The 26,111-nt window shown below is 37.2% G+C and overlaps 2 protein-coding genes across 2 annotated transcripts in view; both read left to right on the top strand.

The window, feature by feature from the left end:
* Positions 1-1,143, top strand: part of ptpn9a (protein tyrosine phosphatase non-receptor type 9a) — a 23,798-nt gene extending 22,655 nt beyond the window's left edge. The window contains exon 13 of the mRNA XM_084398052.1: positions 1-1,143. This exon is cut by the window's left edge and continues 1,099 nt beyond it. The gene's annotated coding sequence lies outside the window, so the exon portion shown is untranslated.
* Positions 1,144-2,623: 1,480 nt separating this feature from the next.
* On the top strand, positions 2,624-26,111 carry sin3aa (SIN3 transcription regulator family member Aa; the record flags this gene model as incomplete). The annotated part of the gene is given in 22 exon segments (XM_084397246.1): positions 2,624-2,649; positions 2,651-2,696; positions 4,949-5,158; positions 6,360-6,545; positions 6,654-6,760; positions 7,623-7,905; positions 11,916-12,161; positions 12,255-12,407; positions 14,091-14,246; positions 14,539-14,628; positions 14,734-14,852; positions 15,037-15,247; positions 15,371-15,487; positions 15,577-15,815; positions 17,540-17,723; positions 17,809-18,391; positions 18,552-18,721; positions 21,933-22,106; positions 22,191-22,283; positions 22,925-23,019; positions 23,162-23,357; positions 24,537-26,111. Coding segments are annotated over 22 exon segments (3,915 nt in total). The 3' UTR covers positions 24,768-26,111.

Here is a 26,111-nt window from a genome sequence, read left to right as displayed (position 1 = left end):
TTTTGGAGCTTGACGTCCGTCTCCATTAATTGAGTCGTTCGTTATATGGAAAAAAAGAGGTGTAAATATGCTGCTGCTTTTGTGTACCATGATGGTTGAAGAAAGAAAGTCATACCGGTTTTGAAATGACGTGACAGCGAGTAAATAATAACAGAATTCATTTTTTAAATAAACTAATCATTGAATTATTCAACTTCATTTAGTTCTACTCAAATTTTTGAGTTTTATACTCCGTTCGACCTATGAGATACAGTCATTGCACACTATAGATTTTTTTTATGTATTCCCTGGATTTGAATGCAGATTTATTGTCTAAATGTATAGACAATATTTTGCCTGTCTGTATTTTGTGCGTCGACTTTGGAAAATGTCTCTGTAGTTTGTAGGACTTTTTTTTTTTTTGCAGTAGCATCTGAAACCGTAGATGAGGGCCAGGACGAGGAAAGTCTTCTCACATCAACCGGGGTGGATCGGTAAACCTCTATAATGCAACAATTACTCAATTGATATAGTCTTTAATTAGTGTGGTGCAAATGTGAGATGGCTTCATCGAGTCATTTGCACTTTGTAATAATTCTGTCTGTTAATATTGTACTAATAACCTGTTTAAAATATCTAAAAGCTCCTGTAAAGTGCATTTAGAATCGCTTTTTATTTTGTTGTGGGTTAAAGGTGTCTTTGCTACTGAATTCATATTGAATTTTCTTGTAGTGAAGCATCTCTACACACACACACACACCAATGATTCCAGGATCTGCAGTCCTGCCTCTCTGGGCACAAAATGTGACCATTTGTATTTTTCTATTATACCCACGCTTTGTGTCCTTACTTATTACTCCCAAATATATATGTAAATTATATTTTCTTTTATATCCAATTTTATCTTTTTTTTTTGTTTATGTCAATGGAAAAACTAACCTGTAATGTCAAGCTTATGATTATCAATAAGTTTGCGAAGTGCTTTGATATGCAATTTAAGAGCCTTATTCCACGTGTACGTTTGGATTGAGTGAGAGGTTTATGTGAAAAGACTGTACAGGTATCAGCTGTCTCTCATTCTCAAGATAGAGCTGTCCAAACTGCAATGTCATTTAAGCAAAACCAAATCAAAACCATGTGTTTTAGGTTTATTAAATGGAAGGGAAAAAACGATATACTGACTGAGTGTTTTGATTGAACCTTTCACTACTAGATTAAAGGTCATGTAGTGATTCTTAACCAGGTGTATGTTCACCCAAAAAGGAGAATTATGTCAGCATTTACTCATCCTTGTATTGTTCCAACCCTGTATGAGTTTCTTTCATCTGTTGAACACAAAAGAAGATATTTTGAAGAATGTCGGTAACCAAATAGTTGATGGACCACATTGACTTCCATAGTGTATATATATATATATATATATATATATATATATAGTGAGTAAATTACAACATTTTTATTTTTGGGTGAGCTATCCCTTTAATGTGTTATTCTTTGTGAAAATAACACACACACACACAAAATTGTTTGCAAGTTTTCCAATTTATGTGCATAAATCTTAGAAGAATGTTTGTGCTACCTGTTGTTTTTCACCCACAGTATTCGTTTTATTAATAAATTCCTTTATTAATATTAATTATAATGTAAAATGATATCAAGTATAATATAATTTTGGTGTTGATGAAGAAGTAGACACAACAACACATGAGATTTTTATTTTTAAAAGCACACACAAAATGTCCCTGCAAACGCTGAGGTGGGAAACCATAGACTGGGGGAAACAAACAACCGTAAGCTCTTTAAACTAGGGGAGGGGCCCGCGCTCATTTAGCCAATCAGAAACGCTCTCTAGCTGTCAATCATTTACGCGTTCTTTGCGACACTGCCTTTTCGAAGGCGGGGTTTCGACGAGGGGCGTGTTCTAACGCGGAATTTAAAGTCTCATGAAACCCCCTCAGTTTTAGCCTGTTCACACCTCAGAGTTGAGAAAGTCTGAAGTTTCCCCCTAAAATGGAAATTCTGCCATCATTTACTCGTCCTCGTGTTGTTCCAAACCTGTATGAGTTTCTTTCTTCTGATGAACACAAAATAAGATATTTTAATGAATGTTGGGAAGCAGACGATAATCAAACGGTTGACGGCACCTATTGACTTCCATAGTATTCTTTTTTTTTCCTATATGGAAGTCAATGGGTGCCGTCAACCGTTTGATTATCGTCTGGTTCCCAACATTCATTAAAATATCTTATTTTGTGTTCAACAGAAGAAAGAAACTCATACAGGTTTGGAACAACTGGAGGGCGAGTAAATAATGTCAACATATTTCTTTTTTGGATGAACTATCCCTTTAACAAAGCTTTAAAATCGCATACAGTACCTGTCAGTCACATCTATGTAATCTATGTTTATATAGTTAAATTCAAACAACGTCATTTTAAAATGTTACTATTTTGCGTTCCTTTGGCGTATTTAATATCGGATAACACATATTTGTGTGCATCTAGTGTCTTTCAGAGTAAACACTGATTACAAAGAAAAACATCTAGTCCAATACTACAGGTGTGTTAAAGCAAGTACATCTCTGTTCCTATGGATTTGGCGGGTCGTATTCAAATCCAGATGACGCATAGTGTCACGTAGACCAATGGGAGGAGAGGGGGGCGTTCCCAACTATTTGTTCCAAACACGAATCCGGAGTGCGAGGCTCTTTTTCGCAGGTATGTAGCAGCTGGGCAAAAGAAAACAAATTTATGTTGTCCTCTTTTTATCGAATATATGTTTCTGTGGGTGTTTGAGTGCTTTCTGCAAGGGGCTGGTCGTTCAAGAGATTATAATGTATTAATCGGGGCTGTTTGTTCGATCATGGCACAGTAAGGGGAGAAAAGGGGGCAAAGCTTTGGCCAACTGAAGCCCCAAAGAAACGTGTATCTCTGTTATTACACACAAACCCATCCGTTTGTGTCCGATGCTTTCACGAGGGCTTTTAGCACTTGTTTTTGATCTGAAAACAGATCTGTAGCTCAGTCTGGTGTTCAGAGGGGGAGGGAAGAGGTGCTCAAACACGGTTAGACATTTTCCCCTTCAGTCTCCCAGTAAACAAAGAATATTAGATCAACTGGCGTGTTTGTGTTGTAATGTGTGATCGGATCTCTCATTTCAGATCTTCGCATGATCGCAGAGAGGGTCCATGTTTATGCGATCAGATTTTTAGTTCCCATTTTGACTTTGGGTCTGATTACTAAAGGACAACATGTCATGAAATAGGCGTGTGTGTTGGTGGTGTCATATTCGTATGTGCTCTTTCAATCCTGAAATCATGAGATCGTAAAATCTGTCCCTAATAAACGTTTGATGATGTTTATATACGGATCTTTTGTTCGGTGTCGTGTTAAAGTGCTCGCGAACATGCTGAATATTCCAGCGCTTTGCATCAAAATCAGTCCGAACTTGTTTATTCTGTCAGTTTGAGCTGTTTTGCTTCGGGTTGTATTGGGTTTTGTCCGTATTTAGACGAAACGCTGTGCACGCATACACGCGCGCGCATCAGCTCTGACTGACTGCGGACGGACGGGGCGAGGAATCCCGGGCACTGGCTTAAGCCCCGCCTCTCGTGGGCGGAGCATGGCAATATGAGCCTCGCGTCATAAATAACGCCCTCTCAGAGCTCCCGACTAATCGGAATCGAGGATTTCTCTGCCTAAACGCCCCTGTTGGATTACGTCATGCTTTACGCGTTCTAAGAGTGCCTGGCCAATCGGAGGTAAGGAATTCTATAAGAGGCGTTTATTTAATGAAATGCCTCATTCTGATTGGAACACTGTTCTGAGGGGGCGTACAAATGACGTAACCTCAGAAAGGAAGTTCAGGAAGTTGCTGAAAGCTTTCAGATGTAATAATTCCGCGATTTTATTAATAATAGCACAAAGAGTAATCGCACGTTATAATAAAGCTAAGCCCAGACGTAACTAAGATTGCTACACCAGTTTAAGAGAAAATGATGTGTTGCTCAAAGCCAGTCGCCGTTTTTGGAGTTGTGTGTGTGTGTGTGTGTGTGTGTGTGTGTGTGTGTGTGTGTGTGTGTGTGTGTGTGTGTTTTACGTGTGTGAAACAGTGGCGGGTTTGGGCTCAACCCCCCGAACAATGTTAATTTCTTGTTTGAGTGACAGTTGAGTACGTTCAATAAAAATACAACCCAATGGCGTCTCCTGAGCAATGAGCCAATCAGAGACTGAGTGGGCGGAGCCTGTGTGCAAAGCCCAAGTTAGCCCCTCCCCTCCCTGCCGCTTGTTTTCAACAGGATTTTATGCGTTAGTTGATTTTAAACTCAGTTTTAATGTGTTTTATCGGTATTTTCACACAGCGTTTTAGTATTTCGTTGATATTTTCACAGCTGTGTTGTACTGTGAGCGCAGCTAACAGAAGCGGGTGAGTCTCAGAGCTATAAAGTACCAGTTTTATTCAGTATTTTTGAACTTTTTTCCCCCCCGCCTCAAAAAGCTTGTTTTCTGTCAGACTAAAACTTCCGACCTTTAGTTTTCATAGTCGCTTTGACAAAAGAGAAATTCCTGCCTAAACTTTGTCACTTTTAGTCGTGAGTTAGCAAGTTAGCATTATTGGTATGCATGTGCAGGAGAGGCACGCACACACACCAACCAACCACATGTATATACACACTCCATACACACATATATATTTCTATATGCACATACTGTTCTTATAAACACCATATACATTCATATATATCCAAACATGTATGCACTTGTATACACACCGCACGGACATTTAAATATACCGACACTATTGCTCATGTATATTTACATTTTATATAGTCACCATACACATTTGTATATACATTTTGTGGACATTACTCATATTCATCTAGACTAGTTAATCTCCTGTTGCTAATGGTTTGGACTACAGCCAAATCATGTTTTTTCACAAGTTGGTTTCTTTGTGTTGTCTATTTCAGGTCTTAGTGCCCTCTGAGTATGAGTACAGCATGAGGAGGTGTTTAGAGGATCAGGAGCCAGTGTTCATCCAACAACAACGCCGGCTTCCCGGCAGCGCCGAGGGCTTCCAGCACAGGGTTCTTGCCCCAGCGCCTGCCGTATTCGAGGCTGTGGCTGACGGCATGCAGCCTACTCCAGGAATACAGTACCCGGTTCCCCAGACATACCAGGTATAGAAACTCGCCATCATGATGCATTATAGAGCTTATGTAGCCTCGCCTCTTTTCAGCGCTGCGCTCGTTGTGCTCTGCTTCAGGTTTGTATTTCCACAAATATAAGATCTTAGGGATTTATGAATGAAACACTCATTTTAAAATCATCCCAGTCTAACTGACATTGTTTTTTTCTGCCGCTTAAGGTCTATAGCTCCTAGGAATGTGTTCCCACTTAATCCGGTTAATCCAGAGTGACTCCAGAATCTAGAGTGTGATAGAGTAAACAGACAAAAATTATATTTGTTTTAACGGTTACACTTTATCTTAAGGTGTCATTGTTACAGTGTAATTATAAGTACTTCAAGTACTGAGTAATATTAAGCAACTACATGTACTTTCTATAGGGTTAGGGTAGGATTAGGTTGAGGGTAAGTTGCATTTTATGATGCATAATTTACTGTTATTACTATGGTAAGTACATGTAACAAGGACACGGTAAAATAAAGTGTTACCGTTTTTAGTATCAATGAGATACTTTTATATTTATTTTTCAGTTTTCTGGTTTTTATCTTAATTTTATCTTTAACTTTCTTCAATGTGTCTGTATAGTTTTTTTTTAATAAATTTTTAATTCATATTTACATTTTGTATAGTTAAACTAAATAAATGAGAAATGTTGCCTTGAAGTAGCTGAAATTAAATAAGTTTGTGTTTTATATTTTATTTCAAGTAACAAAAATGATTTGGGAATGACTAAAATAATGCAGAAATAACATAATTGTTTCTCATAGTGTAAAACTATAGACAGAAAATATGAGCCTTCAGCTGGAATTATATATATTATTCCAGCTGAAGGCTCATATTTTCTGGAGCAAAATATATATATTATACACACACACACACACACACACACACAGTAGTCAATATTTGAAGTGGATCAAAAACCTTTCATCAAAGTTATACATGAATTTTGAACAATACCCTTTCTTGTCTTAGGACAACTTTGATTAAACTTTTTTGATCCCCTTCAAATGTTGACTGCTGTATATATGTACACACAGTTTCAGTGTCTTGCTCCACAATGCTGTATATAAAGCGTCACATATACTCTGAAACATTTCACCTTCAGTGAGGTCAAAATAAATATTCTTGCCTAGTTAGGAGGATTTGTTATGAGTTAATATTAATAAGATCTCTGCACCATCTCTGTTTTCAGGTGTCCACAGTGGCCCAAAGCTCAAGTAGTCATGGTCACACTCCCAGTCCGGCGGTCCACAGCGTGGCTCACCATCATGGTCCAGCAGTGGTCCAGGCCCACGGCCCTGCGCCGGTGCAGGTTCACGCCCACCCGCCCACACCCTCTGCATCCGCACAGGGCCAGCAGCAGTTCCAGAGACTCAAGGTGGGACGGGGACGCTGTGCTCGGCTCGTTTTGGAGTCTGGCAAATGTGATCCTGCAGTGGCAGCTGTGTGCGCGAGATAAACTGGATTGTTGTTTTCACTATTGCAGGTGGAGGACGCCCTGTCTTACCTGGACCAGGTGAAGCTCCAGTTTGGCAATCAGCCACAGGTCTACAATGATTTCTTGGATATTATGAAAGAGTTTAAATCTCAGAGGTGAGTTTATTCACACGTAGGATTGTCATGATTTTATTAGTTGATGCTTTTGCACTAGTAAAATATCACTATTCACGTTACCACAGCAAGAACTGTATGCTATTATTCCTAACAAATTGAACCTTTATTTTTAACATAAATAACAACAACATAAATATGAAATTACACTTACAAATTTGGGGTCGTAAGATTTTTTTTATGTTTTTAAAAGAAGTATCTTATGCTCACTAAGGCAGCACTTATTTGATTAAAAATACAGTGATAACATCACTGTATTACAATTAAAATAACTTTTCTGTATAAATCTTTTTTTTAAATATAATTTATTCCTGTGATCAAAGCTGAATTTTCATCAGCATCATAACTCCAGTCTTCAGTGTCACATGATCCTTCAGAAATCATTCTAATATGATGATTTTCTGCTCAAGAAACATTTATTATTATTATCAATGTTGAAAACAGGTATGGTGCTTCAATATTTCTGTGGAGAAGGTGATATGTTTGTTTTTTAACCAAGATTCTCTGATTAATAGAAAGTTCAAAAGAACATTTATTTGCAATAGGAATCTTTTGAAACGCGTTATAAATATCTTTACTTTCTCTTTTGATCAATTTAATGCATCTTTGCTGATGAAAAGTGTTATTTATTCAACAACAACAAAAAAACGTACTGACCCCAAAAGGCCATGTGGGCGGAGAAACATAATATAAACCATTATGCATGTAATGTCCTTGTCCTCTTCTCACATTCAAGTCCTTCCCTACGTTAGTTCCCACAGTGTTGTGTTTCACCGAGAAATATTTTATCATAATTAATAATTACAAATGCTTTTTCTCTCTCTCTCTCTCTCTTACTCTGCAGTATTGACACCCCGGGCGTAATCAGCAGGGTGTCACAGCTCTTTAAGGGTCACCCTGATCTCATTATGGGGTTTAACACATTTCTTCCACCGGGATACAAGATCGAAGTTACAAGATACAAGGACAATGACCTGGTTAACGTGACTGTGCCCGGTGAGAACCCACACATCATACCTCACGGCATCTCCGTGCAGCCGCAGCAGCACCAGATCCAGATCCAGATCCACACAAACCCTCCCAGCCTGGCATCCACACCTCCCGCCCAACCCACGCCCAAAAGCAAGGTATTCACAAGGGCTGAAAATTCACGAGTTGAAAATATAGATTTTTATCGATTCTTATTTTGATGAACCGATATACAGGTGAAACTCTAAATTTGAATATCGTGCAAAAGTTAATTTATTTCAGTAATTCAGCTTAAAAGGTGTAACTAATATATTGTATAGACTCATTACATGCAAAGTGAGATATTTCAAGCCTTTATTTGTTATAATTTTGATGATTATGGCTTACAGTTTATGAAAACCCCAAATTCAAATTCTCAGACATTTTGAAAATGTTCTTAAGCTGTAAGCCATAATCTAAATTATAACAAATAAAGGCTTGAAATATCTCACTTTGCATGTAATGAGTCTATATAATGTATTAGTTTCACCTTTTAAGTTGAATTACTGAAATAAATGAACTTTTGCTCGATATTCAAAGTTTGAGTTTCACCTGTAGATATTTAAATCTCAAGAATCAATCTGATACTCTGTGCTGTTTCCAGATGATGCTTAAAGAGACTTCACTAAACATTATTTATAGTGTGCCTACCATCCAATAATTGCAATACGCTTTGTTACTATTGATATGAAGCAAAGTCTCAGCTAGGCGTGGGCGATCTTCCCAAAATTTCATATCACGATCTTGTAACAGACAATCACGATCCACAATCTAAATCGCGATCGTCTTCCCAATTTTGAGATGTACTATTGAGGATATCCAGACTGGAACAAGCCTTTTTGCACAATTTAAAACACAGTATTGCATTAAACAATCAGTTGTCAAAATAGTCATTAAACCCTGAGTTAAACTTTAAAACACTGCATGGTCTTCACTCTATGTTTTAAATATACATTGATTCTTACTAAAACTACTAAAGTTAGAGCAGTGAGTGGTTTTGTCTTTGTCTTTTGTTTAACATTAAAAACACAGACGGCACAGGTTTTTGTTAAAGGGGCCTATTATGCCCCTTTTCACAAGATGTAAAATAAGTCTCAGAGTGTGTATGTGAAGTTTTAGCTCAAAATACCCAACAGATAATTTTTTACAGCATGTTTAAATTGTCACTTTTTGGTGCTCAGAAAAACGCGCTGTTTTAGTGTGTGCCCTTTAAATGCAAATGAGCTGCTGCTGCACGGCACAGGGGGCGGAGCTTCACGAGCTCGAGCTCAGTCTCATCTCACGGAATGATGATAATATCAGAAACTCTCAGTAACGGTGTTCATTTCGACCCGGAGTCGGACAATAATGCCTACAGAGTCAGAGTGCTGTATGGAGATGGAACAGGTATAGTTTAGTTTAATTACGGTTATAACGTATTTGTCATCTGCTTGTATCCACTATTATAGCCTACAAGTCTGCTGTTTCGGATCAGGTCCGAATGATGATCAAAAATATACTGATGAGTTTAATAAAGTTTATTGTACATCACACAAAAGATGAAGCGTCAGTTTTACTCCAGAAAATCACCGTAAGAGCTGAGTAAACACAGTATAAGAAGTGCGTAAGTACATAAACGAATTTCGGTAGAGTTGAGGGAGCATTTTCTTTGAAAACAAAATAATTCCACCTCGTCTTCAGCGGCTGCCTCAGATTTCGGGAGTAAATAGAGAGAGCTATGTGGATTAATACATCCAGCCACACAACACCTACAAGGCTTGGGAGACAATCTCGTCAGTGCAGCCATGGCGGATGTGTACAACTCGCTGTGAACTCGATCAGGGCGGGTCTATGTTAAAACAGCAGTGTCTGTCAACACTCGTGGGCGGGGCCTGTGGCTTTAGTGACGTCACTAAAGCCGCATTCTGAAAACAGGTCGTTGGGAGACACTGCTGATGATTTATGGGGATTAATAAAAAAGGAGTGAGTGGATTGTTATCACTATTGGGTGGTTGTGTACACACACTGCCAGCACACATTTATATCCAAACAGCATGCAAAAGTGAATTTTGCATAATAGGTTTAATAAAACTTATGGACATGTACATGTGCATGCAAATCCTTCCAAGCTAACACACGACGTAACACTCATGTAATTTATTGATATTTTTATGTAATTTTGGTATTTGACAGCGTAACTATGATGTTGGATGCTCAGAATTTTAACAACAACAAAAAAACACGTTCTGTGTGAACCGGCCCCAACACAGTAACTTTTGCGGTGCTCGGTGACTGACGTCTGTCTAACTCTGCATAGCATGAAACGCACGGGTGACGTCTGCACGAGCAGGTGCGTGGAGGTATGATCATACATATGTTGACAGGCAGGAATGACACGCTATCCGAATGCAAGGATTAGACGTACATTTTATGGTCATGCGCCTTCCACAGATTATATATATATATATACAGTACTGTGCAAAAGTCTTAGGCATGTTAATATCCCCCATCACCGTTCCCCCCCAAAAAAGGTTTTAAGTCAGTTATTTATATCTTTTGCTGTAGTGTGTCAGTAGGAAATATCAGTTTACATTTCCAAACATTCTTTTTGCCATTAATTGTAATAATCCAGTGAGATTTGTGTATGCACAAGGAGTCTGACAACAGCCAGTATGATCTGATCTCACCATCATCGAGTCCGTCTGTGATTACATGAAGAAACAGAAAAAACTGAGACAGACTAAATCCAGAAGAACTGCGGGAACGTCTCCGAGAAGCTTGAAGAAACCTTCCTGCAAAGCTGCCTGAAAAACTATGCGCAAGTGTACCTGGACAAAAGCCGCTTTAAACGCTAAGGGTCGTTACACCATATATTGAATTGAATTAGTTAATAGAAGTTAAATCATAAATAAATTCAATTTATGATTTTGTTTTTTAAAGCATTCTCACTTTGCAGCATTTTAACACAAGTACCAGTACTTCTCACAGTACTGTAGCTTTGCAGGAAGGTTTCTTCAAGCATCTCGGAGACGCTCCCGCAGTTCTTCTGGATTTAGACTCCTTGTGCATACACAAATCTCACTGGATTATTACAATTAATGGCAAAAAGAATGTTTGGAAATGTAAACTGATATATCCTACTGATACACTACAGCAAAAGATATAAATAACTGACTTAAAACCATTTTTTGGGGGGGATGGGGGATATTAACATGCCTAAGACTTTTCCACAGTACTATATATATATATATGTATGTATGTATGTATGTATGTATGTATGTATGTATGTATGTATGTGTATTTAGACCATTTAACTTAGTGATTGCTATTAGGATGTGAAGAGAATTTCAACCAGCATAGCAAAAAATGTTTCTGGAACAAATCACCAACCCTGCCTTTAATGGGGCAACGCAAAAAATATTTAGTAGTGTGTAAGTTATAACTTAGTGCCAATTTACGTCAAAACTAGGCTAAGTTGTAACTTCCTCACAGCTGGTGCAACAGGCCCCTGATAACTTTGAACAAAAGTTCTAGTAACGTTACTGGACGAACATTTGTCTATAACTTTGAGAGAACCTTTCCTGAACGGTAGGCCAAGTTATTATGACGCTCCCTGTTCCTTAATACATTTGTTACCGTATTATTAATCTTTGTTTACATCGGACAGTAAAAATACAACTGTTCATGTTAGCTCAGATCCATTAAATATTAACACACACAACTTTTGGTTTTAATAACTAGGAAATATTGAAAATAACATAAGAAATGACTCTGACATATCGCCTGACAACATCTCATCTGACAGCAGATACTGAATCAGGACAATGCGAAGTTTAACTTTAACTTCTTTTAACTTGAGACCTGCGTTTTAGAAGGCTGTGTCATGCATGAGACGCTGCAAAAGACGCACTGGTCAACACATCCGCCTAGTGCGTGTTCACATAGAAAAACAATGGGAAAGTAGCGCAGTGGAATGGAAAAATGTGCAATGTCTGACAGAAGAGTCAACAGCTTTCACACACGTCTTTCAAAATAAAAGTCTTGCATCAGAAAAACATGTAGAAGGTTATGCCAAGGTTAGTGTTATTTAGTCCTGATCAGGATCAATGATTATTTTTTCATTTTTTTTTTTTCATTTCTCTCTGTGCAGCCGCTGCAATCTCCAGCGCCGGCTCCGAGCACTGTTCCCAATCCGTCCATCCATCCGTACGCTTCCCCGCGTTCACCCCCGCTGCAGCCCCACACACCCATCACCACCACGCCGACCGCACCACCGCTGCAGAACCAGCCCGTGGAGTTCAACCACGCCATTAACTACGTCAACAAGATTAAGAACCGCTTCCAGGGCCAGCCCAACATCTACAAATCCTTCCTCGAGATCCTGCACAAATACCAGGTCAAGCCAGACAAACACTTAAAAACTCTTCCCAATTAAATTATAGTTCACAATCAATTTACAAATATCTCGTATACTTGTTTTGTTAATCAGAAGGAGCAGCGTAATGCTAAAGAAGCGGGTGGGAGCTACACCCCAGTCCTGACCGAGCAGGAAGTTTACGCTGAGGTGGCCCAACTCTTCAAAAACCAGGAAGATTTGCTCTCAGAGTTTGGGCAGTTCCTGCCAGATGCCAACAGCTCTGTGGTGAGTTAGATTGTGTCTGACTCCGCCCACTAGATTGATACATCTGACTCCGCCCACTAGATTGATACATCTGACTCCCGGTTTAGAATCTCTCAATCGAATTCAAAACTTTTTGAACACTCTATAACTGACAGATGTCACTTTCTGATGTTTAGGATCGATTTAATTGAAACGAAGTAATGTCTTAAAGGGGCTATATGTATAATTTAGAAACCCTTGTTATTAGCAAAACCAGAGGCCGTTAAATGAACTGAAGGCAGCAACTTATTGCTCTAGCACACGTAATGTGTGATATACATTGATATACTTACCTGATATACTCACGGCAAAAAAAAACCTCATTCTTCGATTAGGGGTAAAAGAAATTGGAAATACCTTCAAGGGATGGTTCGGAGTAAAATCAACCTAGGGTCCTTTGCACCATGACCTCGAGCCAAACACCCCCCCAGAAGCCTTTTTCCCCTTGGTCGAACATTATTAAAGTTTATTTAGAGATATCAGCCGAATGGTTTAGTGCAGGCGCTAATGGATCCTACGATGTATCTCGTAAATTACCCCACTAATAATGGTACCAAACTTCTACAGTAGTACAAATAGGTTCTGTACTCACAAAACGAGGCATTGGAAAGTTTGTGAGTACATCAGGAGTTTATTTAAATAACACTTGCCTGACGGCTCATGCTACCGCTAACCCGGACGTCGAGGTCACTTCAGTGATTTGGGAAAAGCACGTAAAAGTCCTGGCAGAAAGCGATGCAAAAGGATGTAGTGCAACGACAAATTATAATTTTTTCCGAAGTGTTGACAACTTAGTGTTAACTAATAATTGTTGCAAACTGGTATTACCTACAAAATATTAGTGCATTCCTGGAACTGGGCGTCGTTACACTACATCGTTATGATCGCTTTCTGCCAGGACTTTTACGTGCTTTTCGTGGAAATGTTTGCACAAGCTCTGCCATTCACTGGCATCATGTCGACAGATGAGGTACTTAAAGTTACACTTATGATAGTTTGATAACGTATATTTGAGACTATAGAGTTTATAGATCTGGCTATGTGAGACTATAGTTTGATCCCATTTTATCCCAATTAATCCCATTTCTTTGCATGACACTGACATTACAGTACAGTGTAGCTCTTTCAGCATTCACTTCATGTGTCGTTGAACGGAAGAGAGGCTTTTAGGAGCGCATGTAAACGTCACTTTTTTTTTCTTTTTTTTTCTGGTAAAAACTTTTTATGTGAAAAGAGTCCTTCATATAAAAATCAGTCTACGGGCTTTCAAAGACAACCTAGGAAGTTGGGGAAAGGGCTTGTTTACGTTTGGTGGCAAGCTGTACACACATTAGCAATAAATAATAGTGATTAATAGATGAAAACATCTTACATATAGCCCCTTTAATAGTCATTCACACTTTTGCTGTTATTTTAGTATCATTGAGATACTATTATAGTTATTACTAATATTTTATTGTTTTAATTTTTGTATTTTTGTGTGTAATTTTTATTTCTTTTTTTAAATATGTCTATATAGTTTTTATTAATATTTCCATTTTAGTGCAAATTAATTTAAATTAAAATGGGAAATGTTTCATTTTTTAATTTTTTGGCAAATGTTTTTTTTTTTTTTTTTTTTATGGTTTTAGTTTTAAACTATAATAGCTCTGCTTTGAACTTTAGCTGCTGGGGAAGACTGCAGCGGAGAAAGCCGAAGCTATGCGTAATGATCCCGGTGGAGCGGTCAAGAAACCGCAGCTCAATAACAAGCAGCGGCCCAATCAGAACGGCTGCCAGAAATACAAACATCCGACCACAGCCGTCACCCCACCTGTGAAGGTGCCACTTAATACATTTAATTTATATTGAATGATTTTCATCGTTTTTAGGATGTCACCCTTTTTTCTTTCTGATACAACTTAAAGGTATAGCGGAGGATTTTTTACTTCCGGGTGGATCACCTATACTATTGGTCCTCCTAATTGTCAATCATTCTGGTGAATCAATCAAACTTTTCAAAAAAGTGGAGAGGGCGGGTCTTATCTAAAATTCGGAAAGATCCTCCACTATACCTTTAACTGTTATAACTTTCTTGATTTCGCAATTTATTCCCCCTTTTTTGTTTTTTTAGAAAAAGCTCAAGTTAATGAATATGAAAGATTCATTGGTGACTGAGGCTGGCAAACACAGCGGAGGAACAGAATCTCTTTTCTTTGACAAAGTGAGTTGCTCTGGTTTAATGTAGTGATGTTGATTTAATAAGCAGGTCATTTCATCTCAAAAGTTGACATTTCCAGTGTTGACTGACATTATTTATCCGTCTTAGGTGCGGAAAGCTTTGCGAAGTGCTGAAGCCTATGACAACTTCCTCCGGTGCCTAATCATTTTTAATGAGGAAATAATTTCTCGCGCTGAGCTGGTTCAGCTCGTGGTTCCATTCCTGGGGTAAGTTCAGTTTAAAGTGGAGTTTAATTTTATATGTGTATTATTTTATTTATTTATACAGTGTTTTTCCCTCAGTTATCTCCAAAAACATAATTATTATTATAAATTTTTTTAAACAAAGCTGCACCCCAGCAGTTATTTTGCAGTGTGATTCTTGGCAATAATTAGCCTTTTCTTCCCCCAGCAAATTTCCTGAGCTGTTCACTTGGTTTAAGAACTTCCTTGGATATAAGGAGATGTCACACTTGGAGACGTACCCAAAAGAAAGAGCCACTGAAGGAATTGCCATGGAAATTGACTACGCTTCATGCAAGCGTTTGGGCTCTAGTTACCGAGCTTTACCCAAGAGCTACCAGCTGCCCAAATGTACCGGGAGAACATCACTCTGTAGAGAGGTACGAGAGCCAAAATCACCTTCCAAGTCATCAGATGCTGTTTTTATTTCCCACTGAATATTGTTTGACTCAGAAATGCATCATATTATGCAAGAAACTCTTTTATTTACGCTGTGTCTTCAGGTGCTGAATAATACCTGGGTTTCCTTCCCCTCCTGGTCCGAGGACTCCACCTTTGTGAGCTCCAAGAAGACTCAGTATGAAGAACACATGTACCGGTGTGAGGACGAGCGATTCGAGGTGAGACTTCCACACACAAGGTTGCCGCTTCTGCTTGGTTTTTCTCGGCGTAAATCCTTACTGATGATGTCGTTGACTCCTCCCTCTAGCTGGATGTCGTCTTGGAAACCAACCTGGCCACCGTTCGTGTTCTGGAGGCGGTTCAGAAGAAGCTTTCTCGGATGTCTGCGGAAGAGCAGGCGAAATTCCGACTGGACAACACTCTGGGCGGCGGCTCTGAGATCATCCACAGGAAAGCCATCCAGAGGATATATGGAGACAAAGCTCTGGACATCATCGATGGACTGAAGAAGAATCCGGCAGTGTCTGTTCCCATTGTACTCAAGAGGTTAGAGAGAACAAATGCTATAAATGAGCATCCGTCCAAAGGGGCTACATTACTCCGGTTTCAGAGTGTTGTTTGTGCAGAAAGTATTAGGATTGTATAGTATTATATTGTATTATCAAAATTTTGTGGTTGGCCAATTTTATTTTATTTTATTTTATTTTAACTGATTTGTTTTACAAAACTGCCCCAGCACTTATTTAGCAGTAGTGGGTTTGTGTTTTTACATTGGATATATTTTAGTTTATTTAAAATTAGTGGTTGACAAGTGTGGGGGGTTTTCAAACATGCATTTAACCCTCATGTGGTGTTCATGTCATTTTTGACTGGAGAAGATTTTCTTTTTCCTGAAAATACTAGTTAATGTTATCGCATTGAACTGAAACTTAGTGACTTTGTTCACAGAGACTATAACAACTTGTCCAATATTTTTTTATTTTTACTTTTTTTGTGTTGTTTTTTTCACCTTGTTACACTTATGGTGTTCCCGGTCAAAAATGACAGGCCTACACAAAATAGCTTATAAATCCCTCGTTATGCTATATTATCCCCAAAAATTGGATTCAATCTTTTTATCAACTTGTTTTCTTTCAATTAGGACTGGTTTTGTATTCAATTTTCAAACAGTTTAATTGTATGAGTCATTTATCCGAGCTTATGCACCTCAGTTTTTGAGTGAAAAAAGCATTATTTGTTAATAATTTTGGCAATATTGAGAAAAATGCCTACTATCAAATAAATGAGGCCTATGAATAATCAGATGCAAATATAAATATAAAACCAGTCCTAATTGAAAGAGAACAAGTGGACAAAAAGATTGAATCCAAGATTGGGTGAAAATATGGTATAATGCGTGATTTATAAGCTATTTTTTATAGGCCGGTCATTTTTGACCGGGAACACCACAAGTGTGACTATGTGCCATATTTTTTACAAAACAAAAGTTTCAAAACAAAATTCCTGGTGAAATATTAGAGTAGACTAGTGTGATCAACACTTTTTCATATTTCCAAATTTACTTATAATGAGTGATTTATAAGCTTTTTTTTATGGGCCTGTCATTTTTGACCGGGAACACCACAAGTGTTATAGGGTTTTGAACACCACATGAGGGTTAAAACATACAATAGAAACTTTTTAAAAGATTCTATAAAAAAAATTTTTAGCCAATATTTGTTTTTCATTTGTGACCCTGGACCACAAAACCAGTCACATGGGTCAGTTTTTTTTAAATTGAGCTTTATACATCATCTGAAAGTTTAATAAATAAGCTTCCCATTGATGTATGGTTTGTTATGATAGGACAATATTTGGCCGAGATACAAGTATTGAAAATCTGGAATCTGAGGGTGCAAAATAATCGAAACATTGAGAAAATCTCCTTTAAAGTTGTTCATTTATGTTGGCGATTGTGCTGCATTCACTCACAAAAATAAATGTTTTATATTTTTACAGTAGGAAATTTACTAAATATCTTCATGGAACATGATCTTTACTTAATATCCTCATGATTTTTGGCATAAAAGAAAAATCAATAATTTTGACGCATACAATGTATTGTTGGCTATTGCCACAAATATACCCGTGCGACATGTGACTGGTTTTGTGATCCAGGGTCACATTTGCTGTATCCATTATCTAGATACAGCACATTCTAGCTATATTGTTATTGTTTTGTTACATGTTGTAATCCAGTTATTTTAACAAATATCACATGTCCGTCTCAGGCTAAAGCTGAAGGAGGAAGAGTGGCGTGAAGCTCAAAGGGGTTTTAACAAGATCTGGAGAGAGCAGAATGAAAAATATTACCTGAAATCTCTGGACCATCAAGGCATTAACTTCAAGCAGAACGACACTAAGGTGCTGCGCTCTAAAACGCTTCTCAACGAGATCGAGAGCATCTTTGATGAGGTGAGATGCTCTTTATCATCTAGGGTTTGTTTCTCTCAGAGAGACGAGTTTCCAGCACATGATTGATGGTTGTGTGTTTGTTTAGCGGCAGGAACAGGTGTCGGAAGACAACAACGCATCAGTTATTGGGCCTCAACTGACAGTGACCTACGAGGACCGTCAGATTCTAGAGGACGCGGCTGCGCTCATCATCCACCACGTGAAACGCCAGAGCAGCATCAACAAAGAGGACAAGTACAAGATTAAGCAGATCATCTACCACTTCATCCCCGACATGCTGTTCTCCCAGCGAGGGGTGTTGTCGGACGCCGAGGAAGAGGACGATGAGGAAGACGTGGACCTCGACGAGGGGGCGTCGAAGAAGCACAACGGGCTGGCAGGAGGAGTCGGTGGCAGCCCGACAAAGACCAAACTGCTGTTCAGCACATCCACGGCTCAGCGGCTTCGCTCCTGCGAGGACGCGTATAATCTGTTCTACGTGAATAACAACTGGTACATCTTTGTCCGGCTGCACCACACCCTGTGCTCGCGTCTCCTGCGGCTCTACGCGCAGGCCGAACGCCAGATCGAAGAGGACCTGAGGGAGCGCGAGTGGGAGAGGGAAGTGCTCGGACTCAAACGAGACAAAAACGAAAACACCGCGATCCAGCTGCGCCTGAAGGAGCCCAGTGAGTAACGAAACGGCTAGCTTAAACATTTGTATCGTGCATAATTAGACCAGGAACATTTATTAAGGAAGTAAGCTGGGTTTTTATTTCATGTTGACTTGTAAAGTGTGGTGAATGTAGCTGTTTGGACTGATTTCAAGTCATTTTCGATATCTTTCAGTGGACATAGAAGTGGAGGATTATTACTCTGCGTTCCTGGAGATGGTGCGTAATCTGCTGGATGGGAATTTGGAGGCATCTCAATACGAGGACTCTCTCCGAGAGATGTTCACCATTCATGCCTACATCGCCTTCACCTTGGACAAACTCATCCAGAACATAGTCAGACAGGTCCGTCTGCCCGAACCCACTTACATCATATGTGACCCTGGATCACAAAACCAGTCACATGTCGCACGGGTATATTTGTGGCTATAGCCAAAAATACATTGTATGGGTCAAAAATATCCATTTTTCTTTTATGCCAAAAATCATTAGGATATAGTGTTGTCACGATACCAAAATTATTGTTTCGATACCGATACCAAGTCAAGAATTGCGATTTCGATACTTTTTCGATACTTTTCCTGAAAAGGGAGAAACACTCTCAAATATCATTGCTGTGATTTATTTTAAAACCGGGACAACATTCTAATCATATAACACACTAATAAATGAACATATGAACAGCAAATATATTAAACATTTGAACAAAATATGAAATATCAAAATATAAAAAATAAATTAGAGCAATAACATTCAAGGTAAAAAAAAAAGTATAAATTTAGCAGCATTATCTCAGTTATCATAAGAAACATAAGAGTTACCAGTAATAACTTTATCTTGATTCTGAACTTTGAATAAAAATATGAACAGCGATTATATTAAACAATGTTTAATATTGGTAACATATGATAAGCCTCATTGGTGATATATTTGGCATATGGGGAGAGAGTTGTGGAAGGCCTATACTTCATGTTAAACATAAATATATAGCAGCAAAGACAACGTCGGCAGTGTTGACGGCAAAATAGGCTACAGAATATTTCGTTCTGTATTGAGAGGTGCCGTATTTGAAAATCGATAATATTTTTTTAAATTACATTTATATCTGCATTTATGTCAAAACCTAGAGACTTTCAAACATCAAAATGTCATTTATTAATATGTATTCATGTCAGAATGACATAGAAACATCTTTTCCTATTCTATTTTGCCTGGAAACGCTTCCAACACGCTTGCGTGTCGCGTGAAAAATAGGCGTCGGTTCTATTTCTAGCATGCGCGCGATAGCTCGGGCGCGCGTGTCACGCAGGTAGTGTGCTAGCTCTAACCTGTTAACAAGGGAGCCGAAATAAAAACGGACACGCCACGCATCCAGTGTGTCGCCGGCCTTACAAATCTGGAACGCGGTCATTCTTAGAAGTATCGATACTAATAAATTTAGGAATCGTGACGTTTTTAATTTCCGAGAATCGCGATACTTTTTAAGTATCGGTGCACGTGCAACACTATTAGGATATTAAGCAAAGATCATTTTCCATGAGGATATTTTGTATATTTCCTACCGTAAATATATAAAACATTTATTTTTGTGAGTGAATGCAGCACAATCGCGAACATAAATGGACAACTTTAACTGCGATTTTCTCAATGTTTAGATTTTTTTTTTCGCACCCTCAGATTTTCAAATAGTTGTATCTCGGCCAAATATTGTCCTATCATAACAGTAATAAGCTTATTTATTCAGCTTTCCTATGATGTATACATCTAAATTAAAAAAAATTGACCCATGTGACTGGTTTTGTGGTCCAGGGTCACATATAATGATTTTGCATGTCAATAGTGTTGTCACGATACAGGAATTTTTAACCTCGATACGATACCTTGGAAAATATCAATATTCGATACCAAGAGGAAAACTGCCAAATATTTTGCCTAATCTTTGGATAATTTGGGTAATTATGTTGTAATAGCTTACACATAGCACAGGGAGGCTTTATTTGAATGGTTGAACCACATTTAAAAAAAAACAACAAAGACAAATAAACAGTAATAAAACAAGAACAAATTGCAAACAATAGCACAAATAAATGCAATAGAATATAGAGACAGATGAAATGAACATGGCTTTAAAGGGTTAGTTCATCCAAAAATGAAAATGATCCCATGATTTACTCTCCCTCAAGCCATCCTCGGTGTATATGACTATCTTCTTTCAGACAAACACAGTCGGAGATATATTTAATAAACATGGCTCTTCCAGGCTGTATAATGGTAGTGAATGGGGGACGAGATTTTGAAGTAAAAAAAAAAAAAAAATGCAGTCATTCATCATAAAAGTAATTCATACGTCCCCAGGGGGTTAATAAAGGCCTTATGAAGTGACGATATACAGTACCGGTCAAAAGTTTGGAAACATTACTATTTTTAATGTTTTTGAAAGAAGTCTCTTATGCTCATCAAGCCTGCAGTTAAAAACAAAAACAAAAAAAAACAGTAATATTATGAAATATTATTACAATTTAAAATAATGGTTCTCTTTTTTAATATACTTTAAAATGTAATTTATTTTTGTGATGCAAAGCTGAATTTTCATCAGCAAGTACTCCAGTCTTTGGTGTCTTATGATCCTTCAGAAATCATTCTAATGTGATAATTTGATACTCAGTTATTATCAATGATGGAAACAGTTGTGCTGTTTAATATATTTTTTTGGAATACTTTTTTCAGGATTCATTGATGAGTAAAACGTTAACAGCATTTATTCATAAAAACAGCATTTATTCAAAATAAAAACATTTCTAACAATATAAATCGTTACCATCACCTTTTATCAATTTAACGCATCCTTGTTGAATTAAAGTACTAATTTCTTTAAAAAAAAAATAGTTATTGTTCCCAAACATTTGAACGGTAGTGTATATTGTTACAAAAGATTTCTATTCTAAATAAATACAGTTCTTTTTAACTTTTTATTCATCAAATAATCCTGAAAAAAGTATCTCAGGTTATAAAAAAAATATTAAGCAGCACAACTGTTTCCAACATTGATCATAAATCAGCATATTGGAATGATTTCTGAAGGATCATAAGACACCAAAGACTGGAGTACTTGCTGATGAAAATTCAGCTTTGCATCACAAAAATAAATGACATTTTAAAGTATATTAAAAAAGAGAACCATTATTTTAAATTGTAATAATATTTCATAATATTAGTGTGTTTTTTTTTGTTGTTTTTTTTTAACTGCAGGCTTGATGAGCATAAGAGACTTCTTTCAAAAGCATTAAAAATAGTAATGTTTCCAAACTTTTGACTGGTACTGTACATACAAACCATACATCAATGGGAAGCTTGTTTTTTTCAGCTTTCCTATGATGTATAAATCTCAAATCAAATTATTTTTTATAATTCAATTTGTTGATTTCTAAGTTACAGAATATTTTCATAGTGTAATGTGTCATTAGAGCACAGAAAATGGATTTCTTAACGATATTAAAATCCTTGATTTGCCTTTTAGAATATCTAAATCTCCTTTTCTCTCTGTCTCTTATTGTAGCTACAGCACATAGTGAGTGAGGAGATCTGTATTCAGGTCACAGAACTGTACCTGAGTGAGAGCAGTCACTCAGCCACAGGTGGATCTCTGCTCACGCAGAGCACCAGGGCACCGGCGGAGACGTCTTACCAGCGCAAAGCCGAGCAGCTCATGTCCGACGAGAACTGCTTTAAGGTAGGTGTCGCTGCAGCATCAGTAAAGCCTGACGGAAAGCATTACAGTGTTAAGAGTCTTTAATCTCTCTTTCTCTCACTCTAGTTAATGTTTATGAAGAACCGAGGGAATGTTCAGCTCAGTGTGGAGCTGCTGGACGCGGAGGAGGAGAACTCAGAGGGGCCGATGGAAATCGAGGTGAGCTTCACGTACTGATTCACAGATCACGCTGAGAATTGCAGACTTGTGGACGTTTGCATCGATTTCTGCAGGTCTGTCTGTAATGAGTTTGATTATTGTAGTAATTTTAAAATAGAATCATAATTAAAAACATTTAACTTGGGTAATAATAAAAATTAAAAATACAGAAACAAATAATAAATAAAAACAGATTTTTTAAATTAATTATAAATAACTACATTTATTTATTTATTTAATTAATTAATTATTTCATTACTTAAAATAAAAAAATGAACTGAAATAAAATTAAATAATTTTATTTCAGCTAGTTGCTCAAGCAATATTTCACATTTTTATTCAGTTTAGCTTGATGTACTAAAATAACTCAAATTAAATTAAAACTATATAGACATTAAAAAACAACAAAAAAAATTACAAAAAATGCACAAGAAAACTTGTAAAACTTAAAATTTTAAGCTAAAATTGTAATGAAAAAGAAAAAATTCTAAAATAAAAACTATATATAAAATTTTATTTTAGAATTTTTTCTTTTTTTTGAGCATGTCGCTACTAAAATAACACTGTTCAGTGCAAAAAGGTTTAATAAAATGTCTTCAAAATGTAATTAATTTTCCCTGTTGTCATGCTCACGTGTGCAGCGCTGGTCGGATTACGTGATGCGGTATCTGTCGGCTGATTTCACATCTCCAGACGTGAGGGATCATCTGTCTCAGAAGCCTGTGTTCCTGCCAAGGTGTGTTTGTGTCGCCTGAACTTCTCAGCCAATGATTGAATCTCAGCGTCCCGACTGCCTTCATGCAGCAGAGAAGTTCATAGAGGTTTATGCTCATTTATGATTACTGGTTCGTCATCACCATCCTCCTCTGTTTCTGTAGGAACCTGCGGCGGATCCGTAAGTGTCAGCGTGACTGTGAGTCTCAGGAGAAGGAGGTGAAGGATGGAGGGAGAAAAGAAAGCTCGGACGGCATGAAGATGGAGTGCATGTTCAAACTCAACTCCTATAAAATGGTGTATGTCTTCAAATCAGAAGATTACATGTACAGACGCACGGCGCTGCAGAGAGCCCACCAGGTAAAGTCTCTCTCTCACACACACACACAGACCAAGAACAACGCGACAAATGACACAAATTACAGTTTCTCAATCCCAGTTTTTGATATTGGCCAACACTGATTGTGGCCCCATCGCTCACAGCAGGAATGTGTCTAATACAGAGGAAGCATTTTTTGAGAGACTCTTTTTTTAACGTTCATTTGAGTATTTAAAATGTAATAAAAAAATAAAAAAATCCTACTAAATTATTTGTGCATAAACTTATTATTTATTTATAAATTAATATTTATGAGATCATATCCTTCTCCAGAATCAGTAAGTCTATGAACCTGCATATCCCCCTTTTATTTAAACAAAGTGACACCCATAATGCCTAAGCTTGGTAATGTTTTTACTAAATTGCATATTGTTTGCAGTTGGGTTATGTTGCAGTATGTATCTCTCTCTCTCTCTCTCTCTCTCTCTCTCTCTCTCTCTCTCTCTCTCTCTCTCTCTCTCTCTCTCTCTCTCTCTCTCTCTCTCTCTCTCTCTCTATCTATCTATATCTATATATACAATCGTTTTTAAATCAATAAACTCCTTTTTAAATATTATTATTTAATTATTAATTATTATTTAATTATTATTATTATTTTATATATATATATATATATATATATATATATATATATATATATATATATATATATATATATATATATAGTTAATTTTTTTATTTCAATTTGAGTAAGTTTAGGTCATTTTGTTTTTTAAAAGTTTTTGTTTTTTAAAAATGTCTATTTAGTTTTTATGAATTTTTATTCAACTTTATTTTGAGTTTTTTTAGTACATCAAGTTAAACTAAATGAAAATAAGAAATAATATCTTGGCAACTAGCTGAAATGAAAATAAGTAATAATAAGTTTATATATTTTATTTCAATTAACGTTTATTTAGTAATTAATGTTTTTTATGATTTTAGTTTCAGTTTTTTTTATATATATATATATATTATTATAATATACGTAATATTTATATTATTCTTATATATAAGAAATATAGTTATGCAATATAAATGTATCCTTGTTTTTGGTAATCAGCAAAATAATGTCTTTATTTGAAACAGAGTTTTTGATGTCTTGGCTGTGAAAATCATAACCTTGAGCTCAGCACAGCGACTCTCCGTTCTCACGCTCTCTCTCTCTCTCACACACACAGTCTCACGAGCGTGTGAGCACGCGTCTGCACCAGCGGTTTCACGCCTGGACTCAGCGCTGGGCGAAGGAGCATGTGACCAGAGACATGGCTGCTGAAACCAGCAAGTGGCTCATGGGAGAAGGGCGGGAGGGACTGCTGCCCTGCACCACCACCTGTGACCCCGAGATCCTTCACTTCCAGCGCGTTAATAAGTACAGAGTCAAGTACGGCAGTGCCCACAAGAACCAGTGACATCAGCGGACAGGGGGCGGAGCTCAGCGTGTCATGTGACGCCGACCCACGTGAGATTTTTAACAGTGTTTTTTTTTTGTCCTTTTTTTATAAGCTGTTCCTGCAGAAACGCAGGTCTCCCAGTGCCAAAAAAACATGGGGTTGAAGACCTGTCAGTCAAACCCAGCCCGGACCAATCAGCACAGCTCTTACAGTAAACCAGCCCACCGATCTCTCATATATATATATATATATATATATATATATATATATATATATATCGGATTTCGCCAGTCAAGTGTGTTCCCTGGTTTTTGATAATTAAAACTTCACAGGCAGCAGATCCGAGTAAATCTGTGGCGGAAAACATACAAGACTTTTTGCGAAAACACAACTAAAGCGTTTCGGGCATAAGTGCACTTAACTTTAGCGTAACTTCCAGAGATTTATTCTGCCACATCATTTAAGAGAACAAAGATCTGAGGTGCGAATCTTGCATTGTAATATTAGACTGAACAAATTCAGTTTTTACTTTAAGAAAAAAAAAAAAAAAGGCAAAAAATATAAAAAATGCGGCAGCAATAAAAATCTACGGCCTGCGTGAAGATATGATATGAATCAGAAGACACTTATTTCTGCACCGTACACCAGCTTACAGCAAACATGACCTGTGAAACACACACACACACACACACACACAGTTCTACAGTTTTGTAAATACAGTGTAAATATCGCCAGACCTTTTTATGCCAGAAGTGTGTTGTGTTTAGTGCTTTACTGTGGCGTTTGGGGAGAAAGAAGCGAAAACCACATGGAAAACAATGATAAATGCAAGACAGTTTATTGCAGTTTTTACCAAAGGGAGATGATTATTAAGGTCGGGTTTGTTTTCTTTCTCCTTTTGTGCGTTTCCTTTTCTATTTCTATTTTGTCTCTTTTTCCTTTTTCTTTTTTTTTTATTAGTAAAAAAAAATGTTAATTTGCTAAGTAGAAATGTATCCAGGTTCTTGTTTTTGAAATGGATGTTTTTATAAGAAAAGAAAGAAAAAAAAACATTTTAATTTTTGAAGTTTGAAAATGGATCTCGTTTCTGTACACTTTTATCACTGACCGTTTTTTGGATAAAACCTTCGGCTGTGTCCTCTGGCAAACACACGCAGACACAACTCTTATGAATGTAAAGGTCTTCTTTATCGTTGTCAGAGATTTCAGTCTCCGCTCTGGATAGATTTCTGCTGGACAAATCTAAATATAAATATATATACACATTTTAAAAATGAGTCTCAAAGCATGTCTTTTCTGTGGATCATTATAGACCCTTTATTTGCATAATATTTAAATTAATAAAAATTACATTTGTAGCAT

The sequence above is a fragment of the Rutilus rutilus genome (assembly GCF_951802725.1).
Source record: "Rutilus rutilus genome assembly, chromosome: 23".
In the NCBI taxonomy this organism is placed as follows: domain Eukaryota; kingdom Metazoa; phylum Chordata; class Actinopteri; order Cypriniformes; family Leuciscidae; genus Rutilus; species Rutilus rutilus.
The sequence above is the reverse complement of the archived record's forward strand: the minus strand, read 5'-3'. Positions and strand labels throughout refer to the sequence as shown.